The sequence below is a fragment of the Lycorma delicatula genome, chromosome 9 (assembly GCF_047948215.1).
Source record: "Lycorma delicatula isolate Av1 chromosome 9, ASM4794821v1, whole genome shotgun sequence".
NCBI lineage: Eukaryota > Metazoa > Arthropoda > Insecta > Hemiptera > Fulgoridae > Lycorma > Lycorma delicatula.
The window spans coordinates 70,526,240-70,541,027 of NC_134463.1; the positions used below are offsets into that span (position 1 = coordinate 70,526,240).

A 14,788-nucleotide genomic window follows, 5' to 3' on the forward strand; every position below is an offset into this window, starting at 1 on the left:
ATAACATCAAGTTAATCTTCAAAATTTATTTAAAAAAAAGAAAGATCTTAATTCTGAGATTATGGGGTGTTTTTCATTGATATTTAAATTTGATGTACAGTAATTCTGAATGTGTATTGCAAACTATTACAGCAGTAAGTCTCTAAAATCTTCCTGTATTTTATAAAATAATCATGTTTCAATAATGAAATTACTGTGTAATTTTGTTGTTTCTGCAGCTGCAGAGACATCCGAGTGGTAGTGCCACTGTAGCAATTTTTTTTAAATTTTTGTGCTGCTATCCTTTAACTAATAAGGATGCAGCTAACCTGAAAAAGTGAAGAGGAATACAACTTGAAAGATATTTATTTATAAATATATAAAGATTTATTTTCTTGTAATTCTCATGACTTAGAAAGAAAAGAAAGTATTTTTTGTTTTAGAAGTAATTAAAATTGTATTATTATATTATTAAATAACATTATTTTAAAAAGTATCAGAATTCACATCATCATCATTTTCTCCTTCATTTAAATTCTCCTCTACATCATCTTCTTGTAAACTGCTGTTATCATCATTTTCTCCTTCATTTTCATTCTCCTCTACATTATCATCATCATCATCAAATCCAAAGTAATTATCATTTTCTTCAGTAATGTAGTTAAGATTTACACCATGTTTTTTAAGCCATTTGACATATGTCTCTACTCTTGAGTATATACCTGGGTATCCTGCTTCAGCACATCCTTTTCCCCAAGATACGATTCCAGCAAGCTTTTTATTACAGACTAATGGACCACCTGAGTCTCCCTAAAAAAGAGATTAATTAAAATATAATACTAGACAATAAAATGGAATATGTTAAATAATACTATTTAGCTAGAATTATTTTTCCCAGTTCAATTGTTGTTACCAGAACTTAAGGGAACATTGCCAGAACCTAATGTTAACAGTGAGAATACTGTTTTGTAACTTCTGTAATTATTTGGGTGTATGTTTAATGTCATTTATCTTTGTGTATCCTCAGTATAAGGCCATTGCATGGAATTGTTTTATTAAGACGGCAGAGTATACATACTTCAAGAGGTGGTGAAATGTAATGCACAGTTGCTCATAACTTGTGAATGAAAATTATGCATTACAAAATAAGTTTCAGAATAGGGAGATGAAATCACCACACTGATAGCAGATGTTATTTCATTTCAACCACCCCTTTGTGTTCAATTGCCCTTTAATACATTTCCTAAACAGTCAAAAGTAAATTCTTTAAATTTATTATTAATTAAAACAATCACATGTTAAAGTTTATCTGAAAAACCCTTTTAAAATTTCTGCTCTTATGATATATAAATATTAAACAGATATGTTAAAAAAAGTGCTATATTATATATTCATGTTTTATTCTACTACATTGGAATAATTTGAAAATAACATGATTAGGCCATCCACAATTTAATTAAACAACTTTTTTTCAAATCTTTTAAACAATATATTCTTATAATGTTACTTTTAAAAAAGCTCAAAGATTATTAAAAGTATAAGAAACTTCATACTGAAACCTTTTTTAACTGTTTAATTATTTTAATCACATACAGCCTGATATTATTATCTATATATTTTGTATTTTTATGAACAATTCTGGAGTAAAGTAACTCAAATGTCACACAAACTGTTTAGTTTCTATATTAATCTTATTACTATTAAATAGATAATGAATAAATAATTTATTGTTATAACTTAACGTAGCAGTTGGAGCAAAAGAAAAAACTTGCTTTTAGGAGTTGAAGGATACATATTCAACTGTGTAGAGTTTTCAATCTTGGAAAACAATTAACTCAGAAGAGCTTTTATTTTAGAAAAATACATTTTTTAAAGAAAAACAAGATAATAAATTATTTTATGTGAAAGTTAATCCATAATGTACTGCCCACCCTGGTTACAATATCCTGATCTCCTGTAGGATTGTAGCAATGGATTATTGCTATGTGGAGATATCATTAAGCTATCCAATAAGTGGTGTATTTTATGTGATTATCCACAGTACTTTTCCATTACTTTTCATTATATCTTCCTTTCTATTTTAGTTGCTGTGAATGTAGATCATTGTCTTTACCTGCATGTTGAGGGTTTAAGGGATTGTAGAACCACATCCCTATATCCTCAACATCTTTCATCAGGATATAGAAAATAAAATGTGAGTTGACTGTCTTTGGATTTGGATCTCTCTGGAGACTCAGCTTTTAGAGAGGGAAATTTTTATCAGGTAAAGCAAAAGCTCTCGTATGATACAAATACAATCAAAGTGGAAGAACTTACCTGGCAAGAGTCAGTGCCTCCTTCTTTATATCCAGCACAAATCATAGTTTTCAAATCAACTCCTATTTGAAAAGAGGTATAATTAGCGACACATTCTTTTTCATTTGATATTGGCACAATGGCTCCTTTCAGTGGATCTGGACATGTATGTGTATGCTGGAAAATTGAAAAAAAAATCCAGTATTTTATTATAAATAATAATACTAAAAATTCCAACTATAATATGTATGTAAAACCAAAAGTTATGTATATGAATTTTTTTTTATAATGTCCAACTTTTGAAAGTTATATTAGAACATCTAGAAATATAGTATTATTTTGGGAGAAAAAAAAATGATTATTTAATTTTCAGTGATTTATTTCAAAGTTAAATTTTTACATGTTTAAAGGATTTTGTACTTACCTTTTGTGATTTTTGTTTGTTTGTATTTTAAGTGGTATGAACTTTGAAATAGTTGACTAAAAAGTGTTATTAAGGAACTAATTTGTTGTAAATGAGAAAAAAATTTTATTTATAAAAAAGTTACTTCAGTATGGTATATTATTTACTGTAACAACTTTTGTACAAGTCAGCTATATACATTAGTTTTCTTAAAATCTGATCAGTGATTACACTCATGACTATCATTGCTTTTGAAGTTGTAATTGAATAACCTATTATTTATTGCAAGGCAATACTATAAATACATCATCTGCCAATATATTATTTATTTGAATACAAATGTAAGGTGTCTTACAATGCAGGTAATGTAATGTTCTACAAAAATAAAGTGGTACCATAGGTATTGCAATCATTTTAATAAAACATTGGTTTTACAAGTTGGAAACATTAGAAACATAACATCCCTAAAGTAATGCGTACTTAAGAATATTTTGTGTTCCTTACCAAATTTAAATACTTTGTGTTTAGTAATCGGGAATTTATTACTAGCAGTGAATTTACTGATTTGTTGTAATAATAGTCAAAAACCTCTCTGAAATGTTTCATCATATCCTGTCATTTCATTAACTTCAAAAATTTCCTTATATGATATTGTAACAATTTTCAGAAATATTTTATACTTTCTACTTTTCTCTTCTGTGCCCTCTTTCTATGTTATTATGAACTGCATTTTTTCATCAGCAAAATCATTCATACATTAAAATAAAAGAACGGGGAAAACCTCAAAATGTACAACCATAATCCAAACGTATTATAGCAATCGCACATTAGTTGATGAGAAGGCAAATGAAACTGGTGCCAACAGCTGACAATAACCAATAAACTGCTGTAAATAAACCATAACTTGTAAAAAAATGTAAAAAGCAGATATTTGCTTTTAGGTGGATATATAGAAAAGAACCTTTTGTGGGTTCTAAATATTGCTAATTTTGAATGTAATAACTTGCAAGTTGAAAACTGTTATAAAATAGTTTTAATCAAACATAACTGAATTCAGTATTCCTATTTCATAAATTGAAATACAATATTCAAATTTGATCAATTAATTTGAAATTGCAGTTTTAATCTGATAATACTACCGTTTTGAATATATATTTGGAATACTATTATATAAATTAAATAACACTAAAGAAGAATATTTTATCAAAAAATTTAATATACTTTCTATAATTTTACCTCTTTCCATGTTCCCCATCCACTGATAGTGCACTTGGTTTGCTCTTTTACGTGTTTGTTATTCACTTTTATTGGTTTAACTAGTTTATTAAATTTGAATTTTTCCGTTACCTGTATGAAAATAAAATTATTATTAATAATTCACCAGTCATTTTAACCTAAGATAGGTATAAAATAAATGAAAAAGTTACTTTTTCTTTATAAAAAAGTGTTACTCAGTAAGAGTAAATAATGTAAAATACTGAACAGAAAAAATTCTATTATTTAATCATTTGTTAAGATTATTTTTTGGCATTTTGTTATTCAGTAATACATGTTTTATAAAGAAATTTACAACATCCAAAATACATTTGTTATTTGAAATTGATATTTAATTAATAATTACCTTTATACAATATTTTAAACCACAATCTTAAATTTTATCTGGAAGCTCCAAATGTCCTTTCATTACTATTGTTAATATGCACATTCGATTACTGGATTAAAGGCTAGCCAGTTTAGCCAATCTTATATATATATCAACTACACAAAAGCTAGGCAGCAGTAGATAGTTGTTCTGGTATGATAATTATAGAAGTTGGTAGTTAGCTTTTTCTCTCTTCAAAGTGTATTGTATGTTTAAACAGATCTGTTGCCTATATTATTTCTTCATTTCACTTTCTTGTAAACTATTCACATCTATATAACCATACGATTGTGAACATGGATACAAAGAAAAAGAAAGAGTGGTAGCATAGACTGAAAGAGAATGCTAAATATTAAATGTGAAAAATGATCCAATGAGAGTATCATCTCAGGAGAAGGATGGTTGAAACAGTACTACAAGAAGTAGAAGATGCAAAAGATAGAAGTCGAAGGGAGTAAAAACTATAGACAGTTAAAAAAAAAAAAATAGTAGATATTTAAACATTAGCTAGAAATGAAGTCTAATAAAAATGAACTTGAACAAGAGGCTACCAAATGACTAACAAGAGGTTATCTTCAAGGAAGATAACCAACCACATGATTATGATTTGACTGACAACCTTAAAGACCATTTGGAACTTTATATAAAATTTAAAATACAGTTATGTAAAACCATAGAAGTATGAAGAAATCTGAACTCTCATTCATGAAGCTCTTTTGAAAATGCAATTTCAGGGTTCATCGGTATAGTTTTTGAAGAGATTGATCCATATTGGATCAAATTTTGGAAAAAAGTAAGGGCACAATCAGAAGGTTCATTAGCTATTTTCACAAACACAATTCTGTTTGAAGAGTTAAGGTAAATGAAATATTAAATCAATTGGTATTTCCAGGAAGTTAGGATGTTTCAAGGGTGTAATATAAAGGTGGAGTTTGTGTGGAAAATTGATTATTGGATGATTTTGATATTTCTAATAGATTAAAACAGGGAGATGTGCTTTCTCCTCGTTTGCTTAATTTTGCATTAAATGTCATCAGAAGAATAGGACTGACTGGGAAGGTTTACCTAACAGAAACATCAATGTTGTTATTTGAATGTAGTAATCAACACTAAATATAGTTCAAAACAGTGCCAAAATCATTAGAGTATGGATATAAAAGTGATTTTTAAGAGAAGAGAAATATAAATATATTGTGTTGGATAGGAGCTAAAACAATGGGGTTACTCTTTGCCTGATTGGGAGGTCTTTCAAAAGAGTTGATGAATTTAAATATTCATGGACAATTCTAATAAAACGTCAGTAAGGAAATTCAGATAAGGTTACATTTGGGAAATGCATGTTTTTATTCTGTGACTGAGCGTTCTATTACTATCAAAACTTAAAATTAGCATTATAAAACGCTAATTTTACTGGTTGTCTTGTATGGTTGACATGTGTGCTTATTGAAGTTATTGAATGACAGGATCTTTAGTATTTTGAGAATAAAACATGAGAAAAATATCTGGTCCTGTAATTGACAAATGTACTGAACAGTAGAGGAAGCCACAATTTTGAGCTGCATAGATTATATTTGATTCTGGATATTGTTAGAATAACTAAAAGTTGTAGATTGTGCTGGATAGTACTTGCTGCACAAATGGGTAATGAAAGAGTAGGTGGTGGGGTTTTAGTTGGCCACCAGATAGAGACTAATTGGCAAACCTTTGTTAGGGTGACTATGATATTTTGAATTCCTGAAGCCATTGAATAAATGAGTATGTTAACATTAAAAATTCTGTGAATGCTGCTCTTTGTGAACAGCATGCTCTCAACATAACATGATTTTACATGCTATATGAGTAACTTTTCCTGGCGTGTTATGAAAAAATTAATTTTCAAGAAAATATTGTAGGGCCTCTCTTAACCAAGGTAATTGGTAGTGTTGCCGGCCCGGATAACGGAATCTGTGGTTGGAGACCTTGAATTCGGGCAACAAACCATATTAATATCGAATTGGTAGCAGAATAAGCCACGAATTAAAAATAGCAGATTATTTATTTTCTGTACTATAATAAAATCAATAGTTACTAATCACTCTTGAATCGATTCGCATAAACTTAGTTTGATTTTTTAACAAAAAGTGAGTCGCCTTTTGTCTTAACCGATTAACACGGTCCATAGCACAGCGCGATTACGCCACTTTCGTACTACTATTAAGTCAAGGAAAGGAACATCCTTTCGTTGTGCTAAATATTGGAGTTCTTTTGTAAGAAAAATAGTGTCTTCGTTAGGGCTAATTTTTTTCATTTGCATCAACTGCTACACGTTCTAAATTTAAAATTTCGGTAAAAATCAGTTAAATGCTCACAACGCTTCTGTTAGATAGTTATTAGATGGCACTACTGAAACCCATCGGGTTGGTCTAGTGGTGAACACGTCTTATTAGACCAGCTGATTTGAAAGTCGAGAGATCCAGCGTTCAAGTCCTAGTAGAGTCAGTTATTTTTACAAGAATTTGAACACTAGATCGTGGATACCGGTGTTCTTTGGTGGTTGGGTTTCAATTAACCACACATCTCAGAAATGGTAGACCTGAGACTGTACAAGACTACAATTCACCTACACTCATACATATCATCCTCTGAAGTAATACCTGATTGTAATTTTTGGAGGATAAATAGGAAAAAGGAAAAGATGGCAACACTGAAACGCTGTATTGAAATAAGAAAATAAATAAAATTATAAATGTAAGCTAATCAAACGTAACCTACGCTCTCTTCGCTTGCTAACTTTGACTAGCTAGTGTAGGTTCAGTTTTGTTATATTATACCTATAATTTATTTTTTATTTCAATACAACGTTTAGTGGCGCCATCTAAGAACTAACTACAGAAGCGTTATGAACATATAACTGATTTTGACTGAGATTTCATTAACTTCTTCTGTCGTAATTTTTTCAACCTCTTCATCATCATAAATTTTAATGTTGGTTCCCTTGAATCCAATTCTAACCAGTCTTTCACACCATTTTCCTTTACATTTTCATATCCAGGTATATTTTATAATAAAGCACAAACTCCTCATTCAATGGCATAATACAAAAAATTTACTGTTTATTAACCTGTGGAATTTCTGGCCATATTTTTGTAAATGATTTATTCATTCATTAAATTCCATGATTATCCCAAAATGTAAATTGCATGTTTTATGATCAATGCCTTTAATGTGGGTGTAACTTGAAGCTCTTTATGCTAGAATATGAGATAAAATCGTTTGTAATGTTTTTTTATTGCTGTTGTGGCACCCTAATCCTAGTTGACAAATGGGTATCCCATTTGGTCAGTAAAAAATTGTCTTAATTTTCCTCGAAATTAGAACACCTTCGGATGGATGGTAAGGTGGATTTTTCAGTTGCTGGATGAAACTGTGGTTAAACCAATTTTCAAAAATGCCTGCACTCATCCACGCCGAATTTCGGTTAGCATACTTAACAAACAATGAATCTAATCTTAAATCTTTTAATGCCCTAGGTTAAGCAGCTTTGCCGATCACAAGAAGAGGTCCTTTGTCGTCACCACTAGCATTACTGCAGACAAGAACAGTTATTCATTCTTTACTAATTTTAAAGCCGGGTGCAGAAACTTTTTCCCTTGGTACTAGTATTTTGATGGCATCATTCTAAAATTAAATCCTATCTCATCTGCATTATATACTTGTTCTCGCTGTGAAATTTTTTTTTAATGTCTCCTTAAGGCAAAAACATTTTTTAGATTTTTTTTTTTTACTAATCTTAATTATTACTTAATTTACTTATCTATACTTAATTGTTATAGCTGTAAGCACATATATTGCTACAGCTGAGAAACTTAGAGTATCATTTTATAGATCTAATTATAAAGATTTTTTTTAGTTACAGAGTTGCATTGGAAACAATATTTTAAATCCCTGATGAATATTATGTATTTGGATTAACATAGAGTAAAATTTTTAAAATACTAGAAACATATTACAGCAACATATTAAAATAACACATTTGTTGATGATTTTTTTCATTTATTGACACTAGTCTAAATGTTTTTATTCATGAACTCAAATGTAAGGAATTGAAATAAAAGGAAATATGTTTGAACAACTTTTTCACTAATTAAAACCTCCAAAAAAGAAATCATGAGGATGTGGATGATCAATTTCTTATAAGAACACAATACCTTTTACGAGAAGTATGGTGAATGATGTGTCTGTGAGCATCAGGCAGATAAATCAACAATTCATAGTTTTACTGTGTTGTGTAATACGAAAATAATTTATTTTTTTTTTTTAAATGATAGCTAATACTTGAAATAATCTAAATCTAAAAATATTTTTTTTTAAGTGAATTGTATGGCATTAGTACATATTTTTTCATAGATTCAGATCAATTTAAAAGATAATATTTTATAAAATTTAAATATGTTAAGTATGTTACTAATTTAAAAAAAAATATTTGTAAGATATTAGTAATTAAAATGATAAATTTACAATATATTATTAAATAAATCAATCTAGAAACAATTTCAAAAATAAACATATTACAAATTTTGAAGATTAAGAAAGCAATTTTTACCAAACATAAATGTATTTTTATCACTTTTAATATGTCTCAAAGGGAATTAATACAAAAAATAGAAAAAAATAAATCAAATCTAAAAACCTGACTTGTACAGTGTATTAATGCAATCTTAATAATAATAATAATAATAATAAATTATTAGAAAAATAATTGTCTTGTTAATTGTAAAAAAAAAGAAATAAGAAGAATAAATAGAGCCCAATTACACAATATGATCAACCATTTGAATGAAAAGCAATACCTGCTGATTGTATTGAACTAACCAGTTTAGTTCAGAGGCTAATGTAGCCACAGTGAAGATATGCAACATAACTCGCATCGGTGGTTCTGGGTTCAAATCCCAATCAAGCATGGGATTTTTCATACACTATAAAAAATTTGATTTCCATATCCCATGCACAAACTTCAAGCTTATGTGGCAATATCAAGCAAAAAAAAAAAAAAAAATTTTAATCACGACATAAAGGTTCAATAAAATTTATACCTTGATCAAACAGATATCATTTTTAAGGTTATATCTATTAAAATCTTCATGTATTGTAACTGAACCAATTTCCCTTTTAACCATATGACTTTCATCAGATTTATTTGTAATTCCAGTACCAATGTAAAACTTGCTGTAAGATTTCCCACTCTGGTTAATACTGAAATTAAGGAACAAAAACTGTTAATGAATAAATAATCATGAAATAAATGTATTAAAATTTATATAGAAGAATAAAAATTAATTTTTTCTATAAGAATAAAAAGTACTGATTTCACTAATAAATAGTAGTAAATTATAATTTGGCTTGAAATTATGGTATTATTTTCTATAAACTAATTTCACTTTTACTGTTTATGATGGCATGGCTTTAAATTATATTCAAGACAAGAGAAAAATGATTACATAAAAAATCAACAATACTACAATTGAAAATATTTGGTAATTATTTTGCAATTATAGTGTTTCAGCCTAACAAAATTCTCACTAGACAAATGGGATGTAGCTTAAACAAAAAAAACAACAAACAATGAAATCTTAAAAGCCTGAATTGTGATGTACAGTCAATTTTATCACAGATATAAATAAAAAATCCATCAATGTTAAAATGACTAGACATAATTCAAAGATTATTTATTTATTTAGCGTATGGCACCAAGACACAACACAAACTGTTAAAAATTACAAATAGATTAATATAAGCTACTGATTCTGAAGTCGCCATCAGGAAATCTTCAGGTGTCCCTTCATAAGCTGTCCTAGGTCAAACTTGTTGTGATGTGTTTAACAGTTTGATTTTCAACACACTCGTAAAGGGGCATCGGTGAAAAGGAATGTAAAGCTAGTTCACCTCCACGTGGTGCACTCTGGGTAACGCTAAATGAGTTAGCAAGTCCTGGCGGTCAGACAAACCAAGAAGGTAGGTTCTCCTGACCATGCAGACACAAGCCTACACAATTATGAACTGCAGGCCATGTCACTAGATATACCCAACAGTCCTTTGAGGACTTGCAGACAAGAAATCTTGGACCTTCAGTCTGAATTTGCCACATAAATTTGGAAAGCATAAGTTATTCTAAGAGCCAGTATTTATCAAAACTACTGAAGAATTCAAAGATTTCTCCTAACGGTGGAAGAAGCTTTATGTCCCTGAATTCATCTCTATAAATTTCTAAGAAAATTATCTGATGGCCATATCAATTCGGGTAATCTTTGGAGGGTTTGTATGACTTTATGCACCTACATCTGTTAGGACACTACTTAATCACTAATTGTGAAGAAATGGATTCAATTTAAAAAGTGTTGCAGCAAATTAACTTCATACTCGTGATTTTTAAAAATAATTAAGTTTAAAAAACTTACATATTACAACAATGGCCAGCTGTGACTACAGTATTTTTATCTAAGATAGATCCTCCGCAGAAGTGTTCATCATAATATGCTCTTTCACGTAAAGAAATCTGTAAAAATAATGAAGAATGAAAGTTGATAAAAAAATTTATATTGATCTTCCTGTTAAAAGATATTTTTTAAATTGTATAATCTTAAGGTTTGTAAATATAATTTTAAAATATTAATGGCGTAATAATAATATTTTATATAAAAAGTGATATTCAATAAAATATTTGACATTAAATAAAAAAGTGATTAATAATTTTTTTTTTTTTTAGATAACTCAAAAATAATTTTAATCATAATTAAAAGTCAATGCTGGAGATGACCTCTGGATCAAAAGATCTCTGTGAATTGGTATGTCTGTGAATATTTCAATGGTAGTTAACTAATTACTACATCAAAATCAACAGTTTTTTATTACAATATAGAAATTTTGTTTTCAGATTTTACTTTGACCTACGTATGTAAGGCTTAAGAAAAATCCACATATTTTTGAGACTAGTTATGATGTAAAGAGCTGAGATATGTACACTATTTAATTAAATAAAAAGCATATATATAGACCACAGAAACTAAACTGAAGAAAATTATTACTAAAAAGATAAAGAGCAGCAGAGTGAAAGATAGGATTATATACGAATAACTAAAGATTGAGAAGTTTCCTGAAAAAGGATAACTAAATTAAAATTGTTTAGGCATATGAATGAATAAAATGAATAGGAATATGAATTGACAAAAGATGTTCGAAAATATAGAGTATAATAAGAAGATATCGGTTAGTTATAAATGAGAATCTTTGATTGAAGGAGCACTTTCAATATCTAGCCAAAAAGGCATGTTTATTCCGTAGACTAGAAAAAAAACATCATGTAGAAAGAAGCACCACTTCTTTTGGGATCCCAGTTGGGATTGAATGGTTAATCCTGATTGGGATTTTAATTTCAGAACCACGTGTGTCATTGAGGATATAATCTATATGCTGCACCTATCTCAATCTATCTGGGCTCAAAGAATGAGATATAAAGGTTGTAGGAATATTTTGTTGAGATCCCAATGTCTTCTACTACTGTCCGTGATAGGAGGCTATAGAACTGTCTCGTGCAAGGCAGACCTTGCTATTTTAGGTGTTAAGCTGATTGATATCCTTGTCATTAAGCATCAATCGCAGTATAGTGTTTAAAAGGTAGACCAGCTCCCCTTCAGGTGCATGTGAGAGATTGAGGACCAAGGTTTCCAGTCATCGGAGATTAAATGCAATGAATCTTCTGATGGTCGTTACATATATGGTATTTTCCCAGATGTGAAAAGGTTTATAAGTTGCTAGATAGATTTCCCCCATGTGTAATATTACTCAGTTTCTTTCTGGACTTGTTGCTTTTAGACACAAAATAGCTAGCTTTGGCTTAGTTGGCTCAGATTTATGCTCCTATAGTGGAATTGATAATAATGCATAACATGTCCTGTTTGTTTGCCAAAAGTATGAAGCTGAATGTAGTAAATAATTAGGGAACTTGGAAGAATTAATTCTCTTTGGATTTGCAGGTAAATTGGAAAACACGAAGAGAATGTTATATAGTTACTGGTTTTCTCAGGTATCTGACCCTGCAGAGGGTGGCTGAAGGAGTTTGATATTCTAATAGGTAGAGTAACTACCTGGATGATTGGGAGCCTGCTTGGGTGCTTACTTTCCTGTGATAGAGGTTTAGGTGGCATCAAGTCCTAGTTAGTTTAGCAGCTCGTTTCAGTCATCAGTGATGAAGCTGTGTGTAGAAAGGTGAAGGCATTGACCTCACTTTCAGGAGTAGATCAGACCAGAGGTATGATGAGGTACACAGAGTTGTGTGTGAAAGGATGAAGGCACTGACCTCGCTTCCGAGGGCAGACCAGATTTCAGGTAGAATGTTTAGAAACTCTGTGATGATGGAGCTGCAATGTGGGAGGGTGAAGGCACAGGCCTCGCTCCCGAAAGTGGACTAGATCAGAATAAATTAGTAATAGTTTCTTTGAAAAATTATTTTTAATTGCTTTTTGATGAACTATGAAATGAATCTGTGCTATTTATAGGACTAAATTGACATTGTTACAATAAAAAATTTAAGAGTTTGATAGTTGAGGTTGAAATTGATTGAAATTTAAGAGCTTAGATATTTATGGTAGACTCAAATTAATTTATGTACTTGTTGTTGCAGTCTAGCTGTGAAGTTTGTTTAATGAATGACTAGAGTGAGGTGCAGTGAAGTTTGGAGTGAGTTTCTGTGAAAGAGTTAAATAGTGAATGGACTACAATTTAGAGTAGGTGAGAGAAAACAATTGGAAGAAGCCTACAATGAAGGCAGTAACGAAGTTGAATTAAAACACCAATGGAAATGCCTAATAAGACATTTCTGACAGAGGCCAAACAGATGACTGATATGTAATCAGAGTTAGGGTCAATAAGATGACCTCTGGTAAAGCCCATCAAAGCTAGCAATGGAAGGGGCGGTCTGGCAACCAGAATCATCGAAGACAGGTTTCTTCCCCTGTGAAAATTAATAAGCTATACCTCACAGTATTGGGAATAGTTGCGGGACCAAACATGATAATACTTTATTTCATTCATAGTTTATTGCGAGGAAAAAATCTGAAAATAACATTAAAATAAACACCTGAAATGGAAACTCTCCAGGTTTTGCTATATGTCCTCCGACAATTCTGTAAACATTCTGTGTTTTATGAGGTGCTGATTTTACACCTGAAACAGAAATATTTATATGTAAATTAAAAATCTGCATATGTAATTTACATAGATCTATTTATTAGATCTAATACACAGATCTAAATAAATGTATTATTTTAATATTTCATTTACCATGAAACAATATATCATTGAATAAATCAATTCACCAATTTCAACTTTAGATTACTTGTAATTTAAATGTAATTTTTCTAGTCATTTTTTTTCTTTTTCTCAGATTTATTTCTTTCAGTTTAAATATCATAAGCCGTTGTTTCTTATATATACAATTACACTTCAATTAAATATTTCCTTTTTCAAATTAAATATCCTAAAAATATTTTTTATAAATGAATATAAGTTATTTGGGGGAATTGTACAGAAAAAAAAATGTCCTTTACCCTTATAAACTTCTTAAAAAATTTATGTATTTAATATTAATGATGTATTTTGGAGATAACATCATCAGATCATTTTTTTATAACACAAATTTTTTAAATAACTTTCATATAAATAAACAATATTTATTTAATTTTTTTATAATTTGTGGAAACAGGATAAACTAGTACAATAATCGTTGTTATTCCTTCTCTAATATATATAAAATGTCCCCATTGCATTGTGCTTGTGAATTCATTAACTTGTATTTATTATATTTTTGTTATTTTTAAATTTGAAAATATTATACTAGTATTCTGTTTAATTTTTTAAAAATTATTTTTAATATAAATTGCTGTTAATAAAGTTAATACAAATAAAAAAATATGCTACCTTGAAAATGTAAAAATGCCAAAAGAACAAATGCATATTCTATATATGGTGCCATCCTGCTTAATAATTGCTGTACTAGGCCTACGACACCAACTAAAATTTTAAAAATAAATTTAATTTATATAATCAATTATTTTACTAATAATCTTAAGTGGCCCTATTATCTTATAAAGAAAATATTATTTGCTTTATTAATTTTTAAAATAAAATGTAATCTTGTGAGAAATAATATATTGTCAACTATTCTTGTAATTTATTATGCTATACAATGACAGGTACTTGATATTTCAATTTATTTTCACCTATAAGTGTAAGGAACTTTTTTTTACGTATTGTTCAAATTCACTTTTTAAAATATTGCTTATTTTTTTCTAAAAAATTGACAGTGAAATCACAATCGCTAGTTTGAAGTGGTAAAGAAACAAGAAATACTATGAGTAATAAAATGACTTGTTTTATTATATATGCATAATGGCCACTCAAGATAATTTGCGAACCAATGGTATTTTTCAGCATAT

General features: G+C 29.2%; 1 protein-coding gene across 1 annotated transcript; it reads right to left on the minus strand.

Moving 5' to 3' along the window:
- Window positions 1–341: 341 nt before the first annotated feature.
- On the minus strand, window positions 342–14,358 carry LOC142329940 (trypsin-1-like). Its single transcript, XM_075374908.1, has 7 exons — window positions 14,271–14,358; window positions 13,432–13,517; window positions 10,754–10,851; window positions 9,392–9,551; window positions 3,914–4,024; window positions 2,296–2,451; window positions 342–789 (listed from the first exon to the last, which is right to left on the minus strand). Exons 1-7 carry the CDS (start codon window positions 14,323–14,325, stop codon window positions 466–468), a joined length of 990 nt encoding a protein of 329 aa, XP_075231023.1. The 5' UTR covers window positions 14,326–14,358; the 3' UTR covers window positions 342–465.
- Window positions 14,359–14,788: the final 430 nt, after the last annotated feature.

Coding starts and splice junctions, on each gene's coding strand:
- LOC142329940 (XM_075374908.1), bottom strand. CDS start 14,325: ATGGCACCATATATAGAATATGCATTTGTTCTTTTGGCATTTTTACAT. Junction 10,852..13,431: donor CTGGAGAGTTTCCATTTCAG/GTGTTTATTTTA, acceptor TTATTTTTACAG/ATTTCTTTACGTGAAAGAGC. Junction 790..2,295: donor GAGGCACTGACTCTTGCCAG/GTAAGTTCTTCC, acceptor TCTCTTTTTTAG/GGAGACTCAGGTGGTCCATT.